This window comes from Salvelinus sp. IW2-2015, linkage group LG37, assembly GCF_002910315.2.
Source record: "Salvelinus sp. IW2-2015 linkage group LG37, ASM291031v2, whole genome shotgun sequence".
Taxonomy (NCBI): domain Eukaryota; kingdom Metazoa; phylum Chordata; class Actinopteri; order Salmoniformes; family Salmonidae; genus Salvelinus; species Salvelinus sp. IW2-2015.
The window spans coordinates 13,411,145-13,430,022 of record NC_036876.1 but is presented as its reverse complement, the minus strand read 5'-3'; the positions used below and the strand labels follow the sequence as shown (position 1 = coordinate 13,430,022).

Below are 18,878 nucleotides of genomic sequence, written 5' to 3'. Positions count from 1 at the left end.
GGCAGGCAGGAGCTACGGAAAATGAACACAATTGCATTTTATTGATTAAAATTTGAATGAACAGAGATACCGTGACGAGATCCTGAGGCCCATTGTCGTTCTTCGCACAACCATTGAAGAGCAGTGGGACAACATTCCACAGGCCACAATCAACAGCCTGATCAAGTCTATGCAAAGGAGATGTGTCGTGCTGCTTGAGGCAAATGCTGGTCACACCAGATACTGACTGGTTTTCTGATCCATGCCCCTACCTTTTTTTGAAGGTATCTGTGACCAACAGATGCATATCTGTACTCCCAGTCATGTGAAATCCATAGATTAAGGCCTAATTCATTTATTTCAATTGATGGATTTCCTTATGAACTGTAACTCAGTAAAATCWTTGAAATTGTAGCATGTTGTGTTCATATTTTTGTTTAGTGTATATGGACTCACTCYGTGTGAAATAATAGGGGTTGACATGATTTGTGAATGACTACCCCTTCCTCTGTCCCCCATGCATACAACATATGTAAGGTCCCTCAGTCAAGTATTGATTTTTAATCACAGATTCAACTACAATGACCATTGAGCTTTTCAAAAGCCTCAAAGAAGGGCAGTGATTGGTAGATGGGTAACAATAACAAATCAGACATTGAATATMTCTTTAAGCACTGTCAAGTTAATAATTGTGCTGTGGATGATGTATTAAACCACCCAGACACATCAAAGATGCAGTCGTCCATCTGAAATGAACGACAGGAAGGAAACTGCTTAGGGATGTCGCCATGAAGACATATTGGTGATTTTAAAACAGAGTTCAATAGCTGTGATGGAAAAGAACTGAGGATGGATCAACAATATTGTAGTGACTACACAATTCTGACCTAAATGACAGAGTGAAAAAAATTATAMAAATATACAGCATATGTATGCAACAAGGCACTAAACTAATACTGCAAAAAACACGGCAAAGGAATACACTTTTTGTCCTGAATGCAAAGCCTTATGTTTGGGGCAAATCCAACAMAACACATGCTTATTTTCAAGCATGGTGGTGGCTGCATCATGGTATGGGTATGCTTGACATTGGCAAAGACTGGGGAGTTTTTCAGGATGAAAATAAATGGGATGGAGCTAAGCACAGGCACAATCTTAGAGAAAAACATGGTTCAGTCTGCTTTATACCAGACACTGGGAGAGGAATTCACCTTTCAGCAGGACAATAACCTACAACACAAAGCCAAATGTCCACACTGGAGTTGCTTACCAAGAATACAGTGAATGTTCCTGAGTGGCAAAGTTATAGTTTTAACTTACTGTTGAAGTCGGAAGTTTACATACACCTTAGCCAAATACATTTAAACTCAGTTTTTCACAATTCCTGACATTTAATCCCAGTAAARATTCTCAGTTTTAGGTCAGTTAGGATCACCACTTAATTTTAAGAATGTGAAATTTCAGAATAATAGTAGAGAGAATTATTTATTTCAGCTTTTATTTCTTTCATCACATTCCCAGTGGGTCAGAAGTTTACATTCACTCAATTAGTATTTGTTAGCGTTGCTTTTAAATTGTTTAACTTGGGTCAAATGTTTCGGGTAGCCTTCCACAAGCTTCCCACAATAAGTTGGGTGAATTTTGGCCCATTCCTCCTGACAGAGCTGGTGTAACTGAATCAGGTTTTGTAGGCCTCCTTGCTCACACACGCTTTTTCAGTTCTGCCCACACATTTTCTATGGGATGAGGTCAGGGCTTGTGATGGCCACTCCAATACCTTGACTTTGTTGTCCTTAAGCCATTTTGCCACAACTTTGGAAGTATGCTTGGGATCACTGTCCATTTGGAAGACCATTTGCGACCAAGCTTTAACTTCCTGACTGATGTCTTGAGATGTTGCTCAATATATGTACCTAATTTTCCTTCTCATGATGCCATCTATTTTGTGAAGTGCACCAGTCTCCCTTGCAGCAAGCACCCCCACAACATGATGCTGCCATCCCAGTTCTTCACAGTTTGGGATGGTGTTCTTCGGCTTGCAAGCCGCCCCCTTTTTCCTCCAAACATAACGATGGTCATTATAGCCAAAAGAGTTCTATTTTTGTTTCATCAGACCAGTGGACATTTCTCCAAAAAGTATCATCTTTTGTCCCATGTGCAGTTGCAAACCGTAGTCTGGCTTTTTAATGGCGGTTTTGGAGCAGTGGCTTCTTCCTTGCTGAGCGGCCTTTTCAGGTTATGTTGATATAGGACTCGTTTTACTTGGATATAGATACTTTTGGACCTGTTTCCTCCAGCATCTTCAACAAGGTTCTTTGATGTTGTTCTGGGTTGATTTGCACTTTCCGCACCAAAATTACGTTCATCTCTAGGAGACAGAACTGTCTCCCTTCCTGTTAGCGTTATGACGGCTGCGTGGTCCCATGGTGTTTATACTTGCGTACTATTGTTTGTACAGATTAACCTGGTACCTTCAAGGCGTTTGGAAATTGCTCCCAAGGATGAACCAACATGTGGAGATGTACAAATTTTTTTCTGAGGTCTTGAGTGATTTCTTTGATTTTCCCATGATGTCAAGCAAAGAAGGGCACTGAGTTTGAAGGTAGGCCTTGAAATACATCCACAGGTACACCTCCAATTGACTCAAATTATGTCAATTAGCCTATCAGAAGCTTCTAAAACCATGACATAATTTTCTGGAATTTTCCAAGCTGTTTAAAGGCACAGTCAACTTAGTGTATGTAAACTTTGACCCACTGGAATTGTGATACAGTGAAATAAATGAAATAATCTGCCTGTAAACAATYGTTGGAAAAATTACTTGTGTCATGCACAAAGTAGATGTCCTAACCGATTTGCCAAAACTATAGTTTGTTAACAAGAAATTTGTGGAGTGGTTGAAAAACGAGTTTTAATAAACTTGCGACTTCGACTGTAAATCTGCTATGGCAAGACTATGGCAAAAAACTATGGCAAGACTTGAAAATTGCCGTCTAGCCATGATCCCCAAAACCTTGACAGAGCTTGAAGAATTTTGAAAATAATCTGCAAATATTGTACAACCCAGGTGTGCAAAACTCTTATGAAAACTCACAGCTGTAATCCCTGCCAAAGGTGTTTCTAACATGTATGSACTCAGGGTGTGAATWCGTATCTTTTTTTTCTTCAKTAATCACATTTTTTGTTTTTACATTTTTCTTCTCCTTTGACATYATGATATTTTTGTAGATTGTAGACAAAAAATGACAATCAAATCCATTTTAATCCCACTTTGTAACACAATAAAATGTGAAGAAATCCAAGGGGGGAGGAGGGGGGTGTGGACTTTCTATAAACACTGTAAATCATTGATCTGGCCCCCGGGTCTGCGTGTCGCTGCGTGAATGCCGCTACTGTCTCTTTAAATTTACCCAGGAGCCCCTTAAGGAGCCCCAGGGGCCCCAAACTCGGCTCCCTACCCCGAAGACAAGCAGAGCCTTAAAATACATACAGGAGGCCGCTATAGCTTACCATACACAACAGATACTCACACCCGCAGACTCGAAGAAGGATATGACCGACCAAATGTCGAGCTGATATATGAAAAGTTAACTTGGCTCCAGAGCTGAGCGCGTGGGGGGACGAGGGGCACATTATAAAGACAGCACGGGGGCACCCAAAAAGCGATGGGTCCGAACGTGTTCTAGATAGCTTACAAAACGCTTGCCGAATGATTCTCCAAAAATACCGTGCCGCCCTGGTTTATCAAGGCGAATTGAAGGCAATCGTAAATAGTGTACCGTTGCAGAGTAATGGAAGAGAAAGAGACGGGGGAGAGCGAGCCCGTGGTCCACCCGTGTGCTGAGCAGACAGATTCTCTCTCATTAATAATAAGCGGAGAGGAGGAAGCAACACGAGAGCCGAGTGACTTGGGACACTGTTCAAGAGGTAAATATTGTCATGTTTTTGTTTCGAGATTATRGACACTCGAGCCCTCATCCGCCCGGCACCATTAGACACAGTTAATCCGTGTGACGGACAATGCCATCTAGCAGCATGTCCTCTTGTGTCAGTGGCTCCACTATAAACAAAGGCAAAATAGCATGCTGGCTGCTTGCTGTGATGCACAGTCGCCACCCAGCGGAAACCAGCGGCTGGCTAAATCGGCTAAATGGAGTCGCTTCCCCCGCTCTGATGGCTGTGGTGCTGTGCGCAGTATTATCCACAGATTAACGAAATTATTATGAATCCCTATTTTTGTCTCATCCTATTTCTAGCGCAATGAATATCTGGAATGTCAGGCAGAGTATGTACCACCAGTCATCTGAGAAATAGGCCATGAATTATAGGCYATAAAGCTTTTAAATGTGCAGTTTCATTATAACCTATACCTACTGTACTTGCATCTTCTAACACTCTCTCCCTCCTAGAGGAAGACGATCTGACCAATGGCCACGTGGACAATGACGGCGATGAGGAGATGGTTACCCCACTCTGCTCCCCGGGCACCAGCTACTGGAGTGTCACAGAGGGTCCCGACTCCCCCTTTCTCCTGTCCCCCGTCCCGGGCCCCTCGGGGATCAAGGAGAGGGTCCAACGTGCCTCCCGTCCCGGCTTCAGCCGCATCCCGGGCCGGGACCACCGGCGCTACTACCACGAGTACTGGCGCAGCGAGTTCCTGATGGACTTTGACCCCCGTCGCCACGGCATGATCTGCATGGTGTGTGGGAGCTCGCTGGCCACTCTCAAACTCAGCACCATCAAGAGGCATATTCGACAGAAGCACCCAGATTCCCTGCTGTGGAGTTTGTCCGACAAGGAGGTGATTCGCTCGGGCTGGGAGAGCCACCTGAGTCTGGAGGGRGGCCAGAGGTTGTACTGTCCGGCCGGAGGGGTGGTCACCGTCTCGCAGGGTCAGGAGGAGCAGCTGCTGGACTGCGCACTCCGCTCCACCGGTGGGTTGGGGTTTCTGGAGACTGGGGGGGGGGGGGGTTGGAATGAAATGACATTGGCCTAGTTTTATGATAAGATTATTGAGTTTCAGGATTTTGCGCTTGGTGGCAGTATGAGCATGTGTGTATGTTGTACAGTCATGCCCATGCTGCTAACATCCACTTTTACAGTAATGTAAGATGGTGATGTCTTTATGCAGTGGCTTGGTGTAGTAGTAAGGCATTCCCTTTGTGGCCTATTCCGTGATTCACATTAACATACATTTCAATTGCATTTCCCCTCTCCATCTCTACCCACAGGAAAACCCGATGGTATGGTGACCCCCAAACTCCAGCCCCGGTCCACCACCCCATCTCCCCCTACACCGGCCCCCCTCCAGCAGCAGGAGGAGCTCCCCGGGCCCTCGGCCCAGACCCTGGAGCGCTACCTGAACGACTCGCTCCACGCCTGGTTCCGACAGGAGTTCCTCATGGAGTACCAGGCGGAGGTGGGCCGGCTGGTGTGTATGGTGTGCGGCCACCCACTGCCCTCGCTCCACCTGGACCACATCAAGAGCCACGTGCTGGACATCCATCCTCAGTCGCTGGTCTACAGTTCGGAGGAGAAGCACTGCATCCTGCAGACCTGGGCTCAGACTCATGGTGAGACAGGGGAGGAGGGCGTAGTTGAATATAACAGTACAGGGAAAGAGGCATTCTGTCACTGCGGCTCTAGTTTTTTATATGCAATATGTCTTGTGTCTTGTATAATGCTAGAAAGAGTTAAGTGGACTCTTCAGCACAGAATTAAAAAGAATTAAAAAGCTAAAATATTCAGAATTAAAAAGCGCTTGATATTCTGTTATTCCCTATTGATGTCTTCACTCACTCATATACTCTCTCCCCACCCCCACCACATGCCCCAATTTCAGAATCTGACCCTTTGAACGACTTCATCAAGTCGGAGCCCAACACCAAAGACGAGAGAGAGGCTGGGGTGGACTTCTTCCCTGATGACCTGGAGACCATCCAGATCGGCGTGGACAACGATGAGGCATTGTCCCAGATACATGACATGGTCGGTAGCAGGGATGGAGGTGGTGTTGGAGCTCCAGAGGTGACCAGCCCCATACATCCTCTCCCTCTCCGCCAGCCCAGGAAGAGGCGTCTCCGCGGGGGCTTCCCCTGGCGTCTGCGCCTGGACTACCTGGTGGCCTATGGGCCTCAGGGTCGTGGCACCTTCTGCATGGTGTGCTCCCAGGCCCTGCCCGTGGCCAAGGTGAGCAGCTTCCGGCGCCACATTCAGGAGTGCCACCCTGAGACCACCAGCCTGGCCCGGGAGGAGAGAGAGGCCATGGCCGAGGCCTGGACCAAAGAGGCCCACACGGAAGACCACCTGGCCGCGCAGATGAAAGAAGGTAAAACTTACAAGTTCCCAAAAAATGTAAAAGACAGACTGTAGCTACTCTCAGAGAAAAAATTAAATACTAAGTGATTCACCAAGTGGTTTTTGCCCCCCCCCCCCCGACAGAAGTGGACCCCAGTGACATCATCAGCGTCCATGTGGCAGGAGAGATGGGTGAAAAGGCAGCACCCGACAACAACAACAACCACCGGACCCCCAAGATGTCCGCCATCCAGACAGTGAAGAAGGAGGAGGGGGTCGCCACCATACCTGCCACTCTGGGACGCCACGGACACTACCCGGGCAAGGACCAGCGGCGGAACTACCAGGTGCGCTGGCGGATGGAGTTCCTGATGGACTATGACTGCCGGCGACACGGGCTGATCTGTATGGTGTGCGGGGCGACGTTAGCCACTCTTAAAGTCAGCACCATCAAGAGACACATCCAGCAGGTCCACCCTCACTCTCTGGAGTACAGCCCTGACGAGAGACAGCAGGCCCTGCTCAGCTACAACCAGACTGCCCCGCACTTCGTCCACTCAGACGACTGTTTCTCCTCCCAGGACCACGGACACTCGGCAGTCGGAGAGACGGCCGCCAGCCTCTTCGTCAGTTAAGATGAGGGGCGACAGAAACGGTTGTTCTCTGTTCTCCCCGCTTCAACCCCAAGTCTCTCTTTCTCAGGAAGTTAGAAACATGAGGCTTGGTAGAGCCCTGTCGCGAGCGGTGTCTGGCACAGTCGGTGATTGATGTGTCAGGGAGCGTACAATATAGCACTTTCTGTCCCAAAAATGTACTTAAACCTAGCTTTGGGTGTGTAGGTGATTGAATGAGAGGGTGTTTGAGGTTTATTGCTTAAGACAATGAACGCCACTTAAAGATGCGATTTATCTTTATTCACTTACGTCAAATACATCAAGTTATTTCAGAAATTCCTTGTTTACAATGAGGTAAATACATACATTTTTCTCATTTTTGAATGAGAAGATCTTACCTTGCATGTCTTTTCCAGTGTCACAGTACTGTTGTTGCACCGGCCAGCAACTATTTTTGCTTCTCATGAGTCTCCTTAGCGAAAAGTTTCACACACACACAAAAAAATCTATTTTATAGTGTTGAATATTAGCTTTTTTTTTTTTTTTTTACAAGCACTTTTAGATATGTTTTTTACAAAAGGGTTTGTAATTGYGGCCATTTTGTCTACTTCATTGATCAAAGTAAACGATGCCACGTAAATTTCATTTTGCATGGCAATTCTGAAGTCATGCATGATTGYGGAGGGATTGCCTGGAATGGCTTAGGTGGTTTTATAAGAGAGCATATTTATACAAGATTTCACATGCAAGACTTCCATTTCAGTAACTCACCTATTACAAGGTTTATGCAACAAAGTGATTCAAAAAAAAGTATAATATTACAACAGCGTCAGGAAATAAATCGCCAAATTGACCACCTATGAAATGAGCACCTTGGTTGCCCTTATTTCAGTGATCTTTAAAATATCTCCACCAGGACAGGAAAAGCACAACTCAGGGATTGTCCATTTTCCATCTGTGCTCGCTCTTTCACTCGCTTGTTATAGCGCATTAAAATTACTACACTAAACATGACAATACTTTACAACCCATGGACTAATTGATTTGTTCAAAGAACCAGATGGCAGCATTTCTCCAGTTATGTGGAGAGGAGGGACATGAGTGTTGAATACCACTCTTTCTCTAACCTAAGCTGCCTTAATTGGTGACTCGGGCTGGATCTGAAATTGTTACCAGTCAAATCTGTGCTTTCTCCGTCCTTGTTTCATGAATTCCTCTCAAAGCGCATTGCAGGGCCAGAGGGWCCTTGAATCCTCTCCTCTAATGCACTTCAATAGGAATTGAGGAAACAAGGAGAGGAAGCAAGGATTTGACAGCTAGTAATGTTTTTAGACACAGCCCTAGTTTGTGCAGTGGTCTTTTTAGCATGCAGGGAATGGGCAAGGAGGGGTGAAATACTTATTACATCTGGGCTTTGAGCCACGTTGGCCACAGAAAGGTTAAAAGCTTTGTGACTCAGCACTTATTATTTAAATATGAATAGAACTTAAATATGTAGAATATATAATTGAATAAATAAGAATAAACCTTGTTTGTTGCAATGATTTACGTGTATGTTTGTGTCGGTGTGTATAAGGGGCACGTTAAAATGACCCTTTGGTGGTACTTAGCTGGCTTGGGTGAGGACACAAGCAATGATCTTCAGTTTTATTTAGGGACTGAGTCCCTCATCTTTCCTCAATTTCATATGTTTCAAGTATCCGCTCTGCATTTCGTCTGTACATGGCAAAAGGTTGTTGAGACATGCATTCTGTCATAAATTATACCTGTAATAAAGTGTCCGAATAATATTGTCTGACTGGTTCTCTGGGAAATGATGGCTAAAATTGACTCGGTCATTTGCAGCTGGTAATAACTCATAAAGCAATACATTTGCTGATTGGGTTGACCATGTCTGTGTTATCTCAACATGCAAACCTGGTCTAAAATGAGTAGCTACAGTATTATCTTACCAAAACCACTCATATCACCATCCCATCCCTCTGTCCAGACGGGAGTGCGAAGGCTGGACTCAATCTTGTTTTCAAACTTGACACAAATGTATTTCCCCGTGGTTCAGACATGCTGTAATGTTTAGTGTTTAAATCTTGTAGAGCAGACCACAGATGGACAAACAAATCAGCCAAAACTGTGTCCTTTGAAATATGTTTATTAATTCCACTTTAACATCACTACAGGGACCACAGATTTATTTTTTGCACATTTTCTTCATCCCCCCCTAAAGCTCCAAAATGTGATCAAAAGTAATTGCTAACAGACAGAGCTGGAGATATTAGTTAACACACCTAGTTACCAATATAGTMAAAAGCTAAACAAAGAAAGCCAAAGAAGACTCCTGCCAACCCCCTCCAAGAAAGGAAAAAAACAGCAGGAAAAATGAGAAAAAAAAGACATGCTTCAAGGAAACCAGTTTAAAATGTAGAATTATATCGTAATTGACAAAGGAAGAATAAAGACACTRAAGTAAGAGGTCTGTATTATAATCTATTGAAAACATAGGTAGCATTGCCTTCAATGAAAAGGTTGAGGGGGAGCGCCCATGAAAAGCCTGACTGGAACACCTTGTAATCACGAGGTCATCATGGCAACTGAATGTATAATTAGTTCAGCATCACAAGGACACAGTGGTTTACAGACATTGGATACGTTCGACTGTGGGTGAGCGTGTATGTGTGCGCGTGTGAAAAACAAACATCCAGAACAAACATGTCCAATAGCTTGAGTCGATGAATTGAGGGTAGAGTTAGACCTTACCCTAGTGAAGCAAGTAGAGTATGTGTCCATTGGCTTGAATGAACAAGGGAACCAATAAGCATTGTTGCACCACATCTCTGTGAGGCGTTGTGCACACTGACAACATCAGGGCCACTGTGAAACACTGGTTTTCATGCATGGGGAGGAATGTTCTATCATTGTTGCAGGGTAACATTCAGCAGTTAACATACATTTGAGTAGTAGTAGTAGTAGTAGTAGTAGTAGTAGTAGTAGTAGTAGTAGTAGTAGTAGTAGTAGTAGTAGATGCATTGAGGCAATGCGAAACGGTCATTGTATAATTTATGTTACAACATTAGTGTTTTATCTTTAGTGACCATCCAATGTAGAGGGATTCCTCCCAAAATTACAACGGAGGTGCAAACTTACTTCGAGCACAAAGGAGTATTGACGATCAGAATAGGAACAGTCTTAATATTTTTCAAATTCAATTTCTAAAATCCCTTTCGAAGACACTTTGCCATTGCAGAAAAGTAGCCCTAAAATTKATGTTTTTTTATTGATACCAAAACACAAATTTAAGCAATCACAAATAATGATCATCTTATAAACAAAAACAAAATGGGTTAAGAATATGATACAGCCTACATAAAAAAAGTGTGCGAATRTTTCCAGCTCATGCAATGACATGCACTACATGGCATTCAAAGAAAAAATGAACTAAAACCCATTACAACACCCACCAAATCTTTTCTTGCATCTATCGTTCCGTCATAGTTATAATTCCAGTTACTGTCAAAAACTGGCCGTTCTTTGAACCCATATCCAAGAKGTCTCACTGGAGAAGTCAAGCGGTTATGAAGCTTCATGAAGCAACTATGAAGCTTTATGGAGCCTTTACGAGGCTGAAASGGAGTCAAAAGCAGCAATCCTATAAGCAATAAGAATCATATCAATAATAGTAATAATATACTTTTACAGGCGACCGTGAAACATTGATGTCGACTTGAACAGGTGCGACAAAACACAAGTTATGACCGCTGTAAGAGGGAGTTCTCCTTTCATAACAAGCAAGGCTAACTCGTTTCATACAGCAGAGAAAGAGGGACCCCGTTGTAGTGTATATACAGAAATATTATACCAAATGCATTCAAATCAAACAGGGTGAACTAGACCAAAAGTATCACAGCTGGTTCAGTGTTCCAATCCTTTTATTTCAACCTGCTCGTGGGATAAAAATTAAAAAAAGTTCAGTGCATTGCAGAAACGTTATACATACATAAGTGCCTTTAAGGTGAACAAAACACAATAACACCAAAACAGGCCAATCCGTAACAGTGAAATCCCAGTACCACGTTCCAAACACAAACTTGATATATTTTTTGTTTATCCACACAGCTGTCACAGAGCGAGAGAGCAGGAAAAAGACAAGCCACAATTTACACCCAAAGGTACGTTTTTAAAATCATTTTGCTCTTTTTATGCGTTTTACTTTTCTACTTGTTTTGTTTACTTTCAGCTGAATATATTAGTTAAAAGTACAGACATTTGCTTTTTTTGCGAGACTAACACTCATCCTCACTCGTCAATGACAAACCCTACACACTCCAACTGTACACTACAAAACCAGGTCATAGATTCCATCTAGTTCACTTGACCCCWGCATMATTTTTTAGTGTGCCCAAAGACAGGCGTCCTGCCACGGCATTACATMATTTCCTCCCGCTAGACGTGTTTCCTGTCGACACAGTAGGCGAAGTTCTTTCTCTAAATGCTCTTAGTTAAGCTGCACGGTTTTACATTGAATATTGAGTAGCATTACTTGTTTTCTTCTACCTAGCTGGTTCAGTGCAGATGGTATGGTGGTTGGTGGAAAAGAGGGAGGGAGTGGGGGTTAGAGGGTGGATAGGGGGAGGAGGACTGAGAAGGAGGGGAGGGCAGGGAGGAGGGGATTTAAGATGGGATAAATGTGATGAGGATGGTGATTTAGATGTCTGCGGGCCGCTCATTCAGCTTTCGTACGCTTGACGGCTCCAGGGAGTTTCTCTTGCAACCTGGAAGAGAAAAGGCAAAGAGAACATGTCAACATACACATCTCTGATATTGTATATGAAACTGTTAGTTTAGGTAGATTGTATTATTTATTTATTTATTTTAAAGGAAAAAAAATTACCCCCTTTTTCTCCCCAATTTCGTAGTATCCAATTGTTAGTAGTTACTATCTTGTCTCATCGCTACAACTCCCGTACGGGCTCGGGAGAGACGAAGGTCGAAAGCCACGCGTCCTCCGAAATACAACCCAAACAAGCCGCACTGCTTCTTAACACAGCGCGCATCCAACCCGGAAGCCAGGCGCACCAATGTGTCGGAGGAAACACCGTACACCTGGCGACCTGGTTAGCGTGCACTGCGCCCGGCCCGCCACAGGAGTCGCTAGTGCGCAATGAGACAAGGACATCCCTACCGGCCAAACCCTCCCTAACCCGGAAGACGCTAGGCCAATTGTGCGTCACCCCACGGGCCGGCTGCGACAGAGCCTGGGCTCGAACCCAGAGTCTCTGGTGGCACTGCGATGCAGTGCCCTAGACCACTGCGCCACCCGGGAGGCCCTAGTTTAGGTAGATTGTAATCGGAGACATCCTGTTGGCATTTAAAAAGTTTTGGTTGGGATCACTTACTTAGCCATTGTGGTGTTGACTTGAGTGCGTGCAATCTCCATGTAGCGATCAATCTGGGTCTGGGGAAGACAGAGAGGAAGACAAGTGAGTTTTACATTAAATTACAGATCGTCTGGGTCAAAAACAGACCTGATCCGAATAACATGAAACAATRCCTCATTGTTCAAACAAAATGAGTTACGAGATAAAAAACACAAGTAGACAGATGCCACGACTGTTACCGTATTAYGGTTGTTATGGTATTAGGGGTTGTTATGGTTACCGCGCGTGTGTTTAGAAGAGTAAAATGCCGCCATTAATCTAGGCCTCCGTGAATTCAACAGACCTATACAGTTCACAGTAAGCATGTAAAAGATATGGAAACATTAAGTAAAGGTGACGACTTTATTCAACCGGACACTTAAAGCCATCTTGTAACTGTGACAGCAAAGTGACTTGTCCCGTCAGCCTTGTCCTATGCAAAAATAGCCTCCAACGACTCGGAGAGCCCAGTCATCCGGTGAGGTCACACAGAGTAGAACCGCGGGTGATGACTTGTACGTGCCCGCAAAGTGATATCATCATCATCATCACTGTTCATGGGTGATCCAGAACCATATATAGGTCTAGTTCTAGGTAAATGGTATGTTTCACCAGCATGACTCATCTTTACATAGTTCTAAAGCACGTAATGCAATAATAAAGTTCTCCACTTCTTTGATGTTATAAGACGACAAAGGGTCAAGGGTCAGACTCTCACCTTGTTCTTCTCATAGAACGGGGGCACGGCAAACAGGAGGATGTCAGCTGGAGAGAGAAAGAAAAACTTTGAAATAACAAAAATAACAACTGACCTCTACAAAAGGCAAAAAGCATCACAGGACTATATAAAGTTACCATTTATAGTCCATCACAATAATAATAAAGTCACTTTCAGGGAGGTAGACAAAGGACAGTGCAGAACATTTTACTAGTAAGAAATCCCCCCACAAAAACAACCAATTAGGCTGTAACACCTTGTAAACTGCGATGGCGTGACATGCCATTAAGCAAGTTTAGATCAATAATCCAGTGTTTGTCAGAGCAGCAGGCTATTGGGTAGTGCTTGTCTAATGAGCCAATCATATGAAGGCCACAGTCTGTCCCGCCAGTGACCTCCGACTATCATCAGTCTTGTCAATATAGGGAAAGGTCACGGGTGGACACTGAACAAGTGTGACACGCTAACAACACGCTAACAACACCCACACAGTGTTCTAGTCTCACAGCAATTGTCCTGAGTTTCTATTCTAAACGATGCCGTTTACCAAGCATTATAGCGATGTAATTGCACAGTAAAAGTGCTGGGACTGGGTTTTYAGTAATCCAGTGAGATTCTGAACTAACGTTAAATTATTATAAAAAAAAAAAAAATTGAATGTAAAGGAAAATGTTTGATGATAAACCTTTTATAGCACATTTCATGAACTTTGACCCCCTTTCAAGTGTGTCCCATTGCCCAGGTTGGTTTAAACGTGCATGAAACATTTGAGCATGAACCGGAGAGGCGAAGGAATGTGAGAGTGGACAGTTACCGTATGTCCACAGGCGCCTGAGAAATGGAGGAGCTACATCCCCACTTTCAAAATAGGCGTGCAAATATTACATGATTAAATATGTGAAATAACTGTGTGTCTGTATGCACCTATGCGCAAAATGAAAAAGCACAAGATATGTGTACCTTGATAAAAACCGCTCTGCTTTGCTTGGTAAGTGATAACGACCAAATAAGCCATTTCTACCCTTGTTGCATCAAATATGTATGCTACCGAGACAAGTTTTAAACATTTTCATGGTGACACTGACAGCGCTTTAAACAACGGCGCCAGAAAAATTCCATGTCAGATGAGAAGCGGAACAGTCAAGCAATGTGTTTGCTAAGTCTACACTTTTGTTATTGCTCTTATTTTCATGATTATTCTGTTTCTTCCCAATTTGTTGTCAAATACATTTAGCCTACTCACTGTGGTGTGTTGTTAAATAGGCCACTATTCAACAGAATGACAATTAAACATTTATTAGAAATGAACTTATAGCAGCCTGGTCCTGTAACTGCGGAAGACACATTTCAGTTGAAGGCATTCAGTTGTACAACTGACTAGGTATCCCAAAATGTGTGGTTTTAAGGACCAAAACGTAGTTACATCATGTATGCAATGCTGTTCTTTGTTTCTATTCATCAAATTAGGCCGACACAACAACAAAATAAAACCACATTTTATACGAGTAGCTTGAAAAAACATGTTTTTGTATGAAGTAGCTATTATGAAAGAAAAGGTTGGAGACCACTATTCTAACCCAAACTGTTCAAATATGACCCATATTACCAGAGCTACATTTTGTGTGTGTATATATATATATTGCAATATTATTTTTATGTTAATATATGACAAACCAAAACTCCAGTTTGAATATTCAAGATTACAGGTCTTGTTCAATGCCATACCAGATAACACTGCAAAATTGAGAAAGAAAATTGTTAAAAGATCAATTTAAATTCACATTTGTAATTGTACTACATTATTGTGATCACATTATTTGKGTAAAAAAGAAAATGAGAATTTAACGTGCAATATAACTATGTTTTTTCTTAACCGGACAAGGTACAAAATTGAAATTGTTATTGGGGAAAACAATATTATTCCTCCCATTTTCAATTTCATTTCCTCATTGTCATGTGCTATCCTAGCCACATTCTTAACAGTTTGGCCTCTCAACTAATCACCGAGGGTGGGATTGTCAGGGGAGGAGCAGGATATTTTTGAGAGTCACAGAGTTGGTAGGGTTTCAGACCTGTCAATCAATCGCTGAGCTACAATCAATCATTCAGCTGCTGAATTCAAAACCTTTCCTCTCGGGGCCCTAGCTGCTACTCTGATTGGTTGCAGTGCKGTGCTGAGTGCAGTGCTGAGGTAGCCTCTTACCCAGGATGAGGATGGTGATGCCGTTGAAGACGGCTCCTACGTAGGTCAGCAGCCACATCACCACAGCCAGCTGGGAGAAGAAGAAAAGACCCGGGTCAGAGCCAATGATGCCATATTAAGTCAATGATTAGAACACTGGGTGCCTGGGGCCTATTCAGAGGGGTGAAGCGGTTCAAACGTCGCAGAGTGAAATGTAGAACAGGCACGGTTTTCTGTCATGTAGGATAGGGAATCGTGTCATTTCTATGCGTTACATTTCTATCTGAACGTTAGGTACAGTTGCATCCTCCCAAATTCATCCTCGGTTTATACATACTCATGGTATCCATACTCAGGAGTGGGGGGATTAAGAAGTTGCCCCTTAACAACTGTTCTAGGGTCAAATATTGTAATATTTTCTAATCCCATTGTTGGTTTATGCTATGGCATGGGAGGTAKGATAATCTGATCCTAGATCTGTGGTTAGGGGCTACTTCTACCTCCGGCTAGGGAAGGGATGGAATGTTGATTTAATAGGCTGGGAATGGAGCCACAGCAAGGAGCATTAACCCTKCATGAGTGGCCATGGGATCGACCAGCAACAGTCGTCTTGGTCTGATGGGCTGGTATGTCTGGGCTATAATGAAGTGTTAAGACTGGCAGTAGCTCTCCTCTCCTCTCTTCCCTCCCCTCCTATTCACTCACTCCAGAGAGCTAGCTGTGAGCTGCATTCTGGGTCAGCTAGCTAGCTGCTATCGGATGGCCGCGGTGCTCAGCCAGGGCTAGTGTCGCGCCTGCCCTGTGTGATTGACGCACACGGACATGCCATTGACATACCGTGASCTCTCCCGCTCTCTGTCATAGTCACATGATGAAGGGCTTTACAGTAGATCACTGTCCCACTAACGCTGCAGCATACAAGAGGGTTGAGTTACTAACTACATGACCAGGGTCGGTGGTGGAGAGGCTTATTATAGACACAGCAGGGATCGCTCAGTGTTCAGATTGCGTGAGAGTCAATAAAAATAATTGTGCGGCAGGAGAGGAGAGTTTAAGGGGGAAAGAATAGACATAGGCCTATGGGAACAAGTCCGGATTGTCACCTGTTTAGGACCGTCTTGCCTGACACCTTGTTTAGGGCTGTGTACGTAGATTTATGAACGAGGTAAACGGGAAAAACGATCCACCCACACACACCAGGGTACGATGGAATGGATTACTGGTCTACCAACATATCCATCATAGTCAGAGGCTCCAGATACAGGGRGTGAACCGCCTGACAGGCAGCTGGACAGACACTTAAACCCACCTTTAGGGAGTCGATGAGGTCCTCGACCAGGAAGAGTTTGCTCATCTGTTTGAGGAATCGGTTGATGTAGGTCAAACTGACGTCCACGTGCTTGTGGAAGGTCTCGGGGGGAATGCTGACATCCTTCTCCATTAGAGCCCTGAAGAGAACCAACCACAGCAGGAGTGTGAAGCTGTGAACTCAAAAATCAGGCTAACCTTCTATACGTCAACTCCAACATCGGCTTTAACTTGATCATTTAATGCTAACCCGCTAAGAAGTGCTAAATCAGCTCAGCCAACCCGAGCTGCTTTCGTTTTATAACTTGATCAAGTCACTGGATTTGAGGATTTCACTGGTTTGCTTTTCTCTACTCCAGCAGTTGTTTTCACGTGCATATACTGAGTGTACAAAACATCAACACACACATTCTCTTTCCATGACAAACTGACCAGGTGAATCTACTTGCCTGGTCAAAATAAGTGTTGAATAAATAAACAAACAAGAAGTCATCATTCTGTGTTTGACTGGGCTGTAGTGAAATAAGCCCCCCTCCCACTCTGCCTGGACCATACATGATGTTTCTATTAATAAAAGCAGCAGGAAATGAGTCACTCAGGCAGGGATTGCGATGACAAGCACAAACATCCTGCTTGGAGCTAAAAACAGCAACGGCAACAATGATAACATAAAAATAGGGAATTTTGTTTTTTCTGGTCATGTGGTGAGAAGAAAGAAAACTCCCGGCCCTAGTTAAGACTACTCAGCTAGACGTTTTGTCAAAACAACCACTCCTACCAAGCAACCTCTTACCACTTTCTCCACGGTCGTTCTAATGAATACAATACTTAGTAGCATCACAAGTTTCCAGATGGAGTGTGCCGCCTTACTTGAAGGGGTGTCCGTCGTTGGACTTCTGCACGGCCTGGACGACGGACTTGTAGATGCGGAAGGTGATGGTGACACAGAGCAGGGCGAGGAGCAGGTAGGAGATCACACTGATGACGCTGAACGCCGCCAGGGACAGGAGCGTCAGCAGGGACAGGCCGAACACCACGCCAGACTTCTTGGGGTCTCGCCAGTGCACCAAGTCCTTGACTAGAGTGGGTGAAAGAAAGKGTGTAGCAGAAAGGTGTGTATGTGTGTTTAATGGAAGGAAAATGTGTGTTTGTATGAGTGCATGTTTTAGTGTGTGGAAAGCGGGTGAGAGGGCATTATTGTTTATGAGATTAGGAGGGGGAGACAAGAGGGAAGAATTCAAGTTGCTTATTGCACAAGACACATTTGGAATACAAGACCATTAAATGGTGATATCCAACCGCCAACCTATAAAAAAACTGCTGTTTTCCCCCTCTGGCAACTACAGTCTAAGAATAACATACTGTATACAGACTGCATTAGATACTGTTACCACACCTGCCCCCACAACCCTGTACATGTTTGTGTGTGTATACAAACTCAACTGATATTCCCTATACAGTGTTGTTACGCAACCCTGTTATTGGACTCTTAAATATCCTCCCTCCATCCTTTGCATGAAAAGGAGGCATTTAAAGAAACCTTGTATCAATGGCTGACTCCACATGGGACTGCGCCTCTTCGGGCTCCAGGCCTGGGCTGCTGTGCGTTTCAGCCAATTAAGGGGGAGAGAAAGCAGAGCAGAGAGCACGGCATACACAACAACCCTTCCCACTCCCCCCACTCTACAGARGATCCATTAATGCAATTCGGTTGGCGTTTCCGTTTCACTCTTCTTCGAAGGCTTTTCTACGTTTTTGACACTGTGGTGGCAGGCTGGGATGACTACCAAGAAAGAATCTTGGAGAAACCGTAGGGAACGGAGACGCCCACTTTTTTACCACTTCTGCCTTTCATTCCCAACTTTGTTCATCCCACACTGTGCTAGACAGAGCACCGTTTCTACCCAAATCTTTCTACCCCTGTGCATAGGCTACACAAACAGACACACAGAAGGCACACACACACACACACACACACACACACACACAGACAAAACACACACGCTCCTGGGGTGGGAGGTGCCTGGCACACTGCTCGCCCACCATTACCTAACTCTGCGAGTGTGTGTGTGTGAGAGAGAGAGTGACTCATGCTCCACTAACATGTAACGTACAGCTGAGAGACAGCTACTGCGGCTCTGCATCATCTGGTCCCACATACAGACACTGAGGAGATGTAGCATGTCCCGCGGGCAGGGCTTGTATAAAAAAAATAAAAAACAAGGCAGCTACGATTAGTATCAGCATATGTTATGAGCTTGTAAGCAGCCTCGTCGTGGGGCTACGCTACAGAAGGGTAATAGGAATTGATCCAGGGCTGCACATAGTTGAGGCACTCATGTACACGAGATTGTGTAGAGGCAAAAAAA

At 44.2% G+C, this 18,878-nt stretch overlaps 2 protein-coding genes across 6 annotated transcripts in view; one reads left to right on the top strand and one right to left on the bottom strand.

Moving 5' to 3' along the window:
• The first annotated feature begins 3,372 nt into the window (after positions 1-3,372).
• On the top strand, positions 3,373-8,680 carry LOC111960419 (zinc finger translocation-associated protein-like). The gene is made up of 5 exons (XM_023982411.2): positions 3,373-3,906; positions 4,389-4,913; positions 5,211-5,552; positions 5,822-6,307; positions 6,421-8,680. The coding sequence occupies exons 1-5, from the start codon at positions 3,771-3,773 to the stop codon at positions 6,909-6,911; spliced, it is 1,980 nt and encodes a 659-aa protein (XP_023838179.1). The 5' UTR covers positions 3,373-3,770; the 3' UTR covers positions 6,912-8,680.
• Positions 8,681-10,975: 2,295 nt separating this feature from the next.
• Positions 10,976-18,878, bottom strand: part of LOC111960231 (reticulon-3-B) — a 33,052-nt gene continuing 25,149 nt past the window's right edge. For all 5 annotated transcript variants that reach the window (XM_023982139.2, XM_023982138.2, XM_070437911.1 and 2 more), the window contains 6 exons: positions 17,380-17,587; positions 16,511-16,649; positions 15,223-15,292; positions 13,020-13,066; positions 12,281-12,339; positions 10,976-11,656 (listed from right to left, as the gene is read on the bottom strand). In XM_023982139.2, the coding sequence (XP_023837907.1) occupies positions 11,608-11,656; positions 12,281-12,339; positions 13,020-13,066; positions 15,223-15,292; positions 16,511-16,649; positions 17,380-17,587 (572 nt within the window). In that variant the 3' untranslated portion in view covers positions 10,976-11,607. The remainder of the gene's footprint in view (positions 11,657-12,280; positions 12,340-13,019; positions 13,067-15,222; positions 15,293-16,510; positions 16,650-17,379; positions 17,588-18,878) is intronic.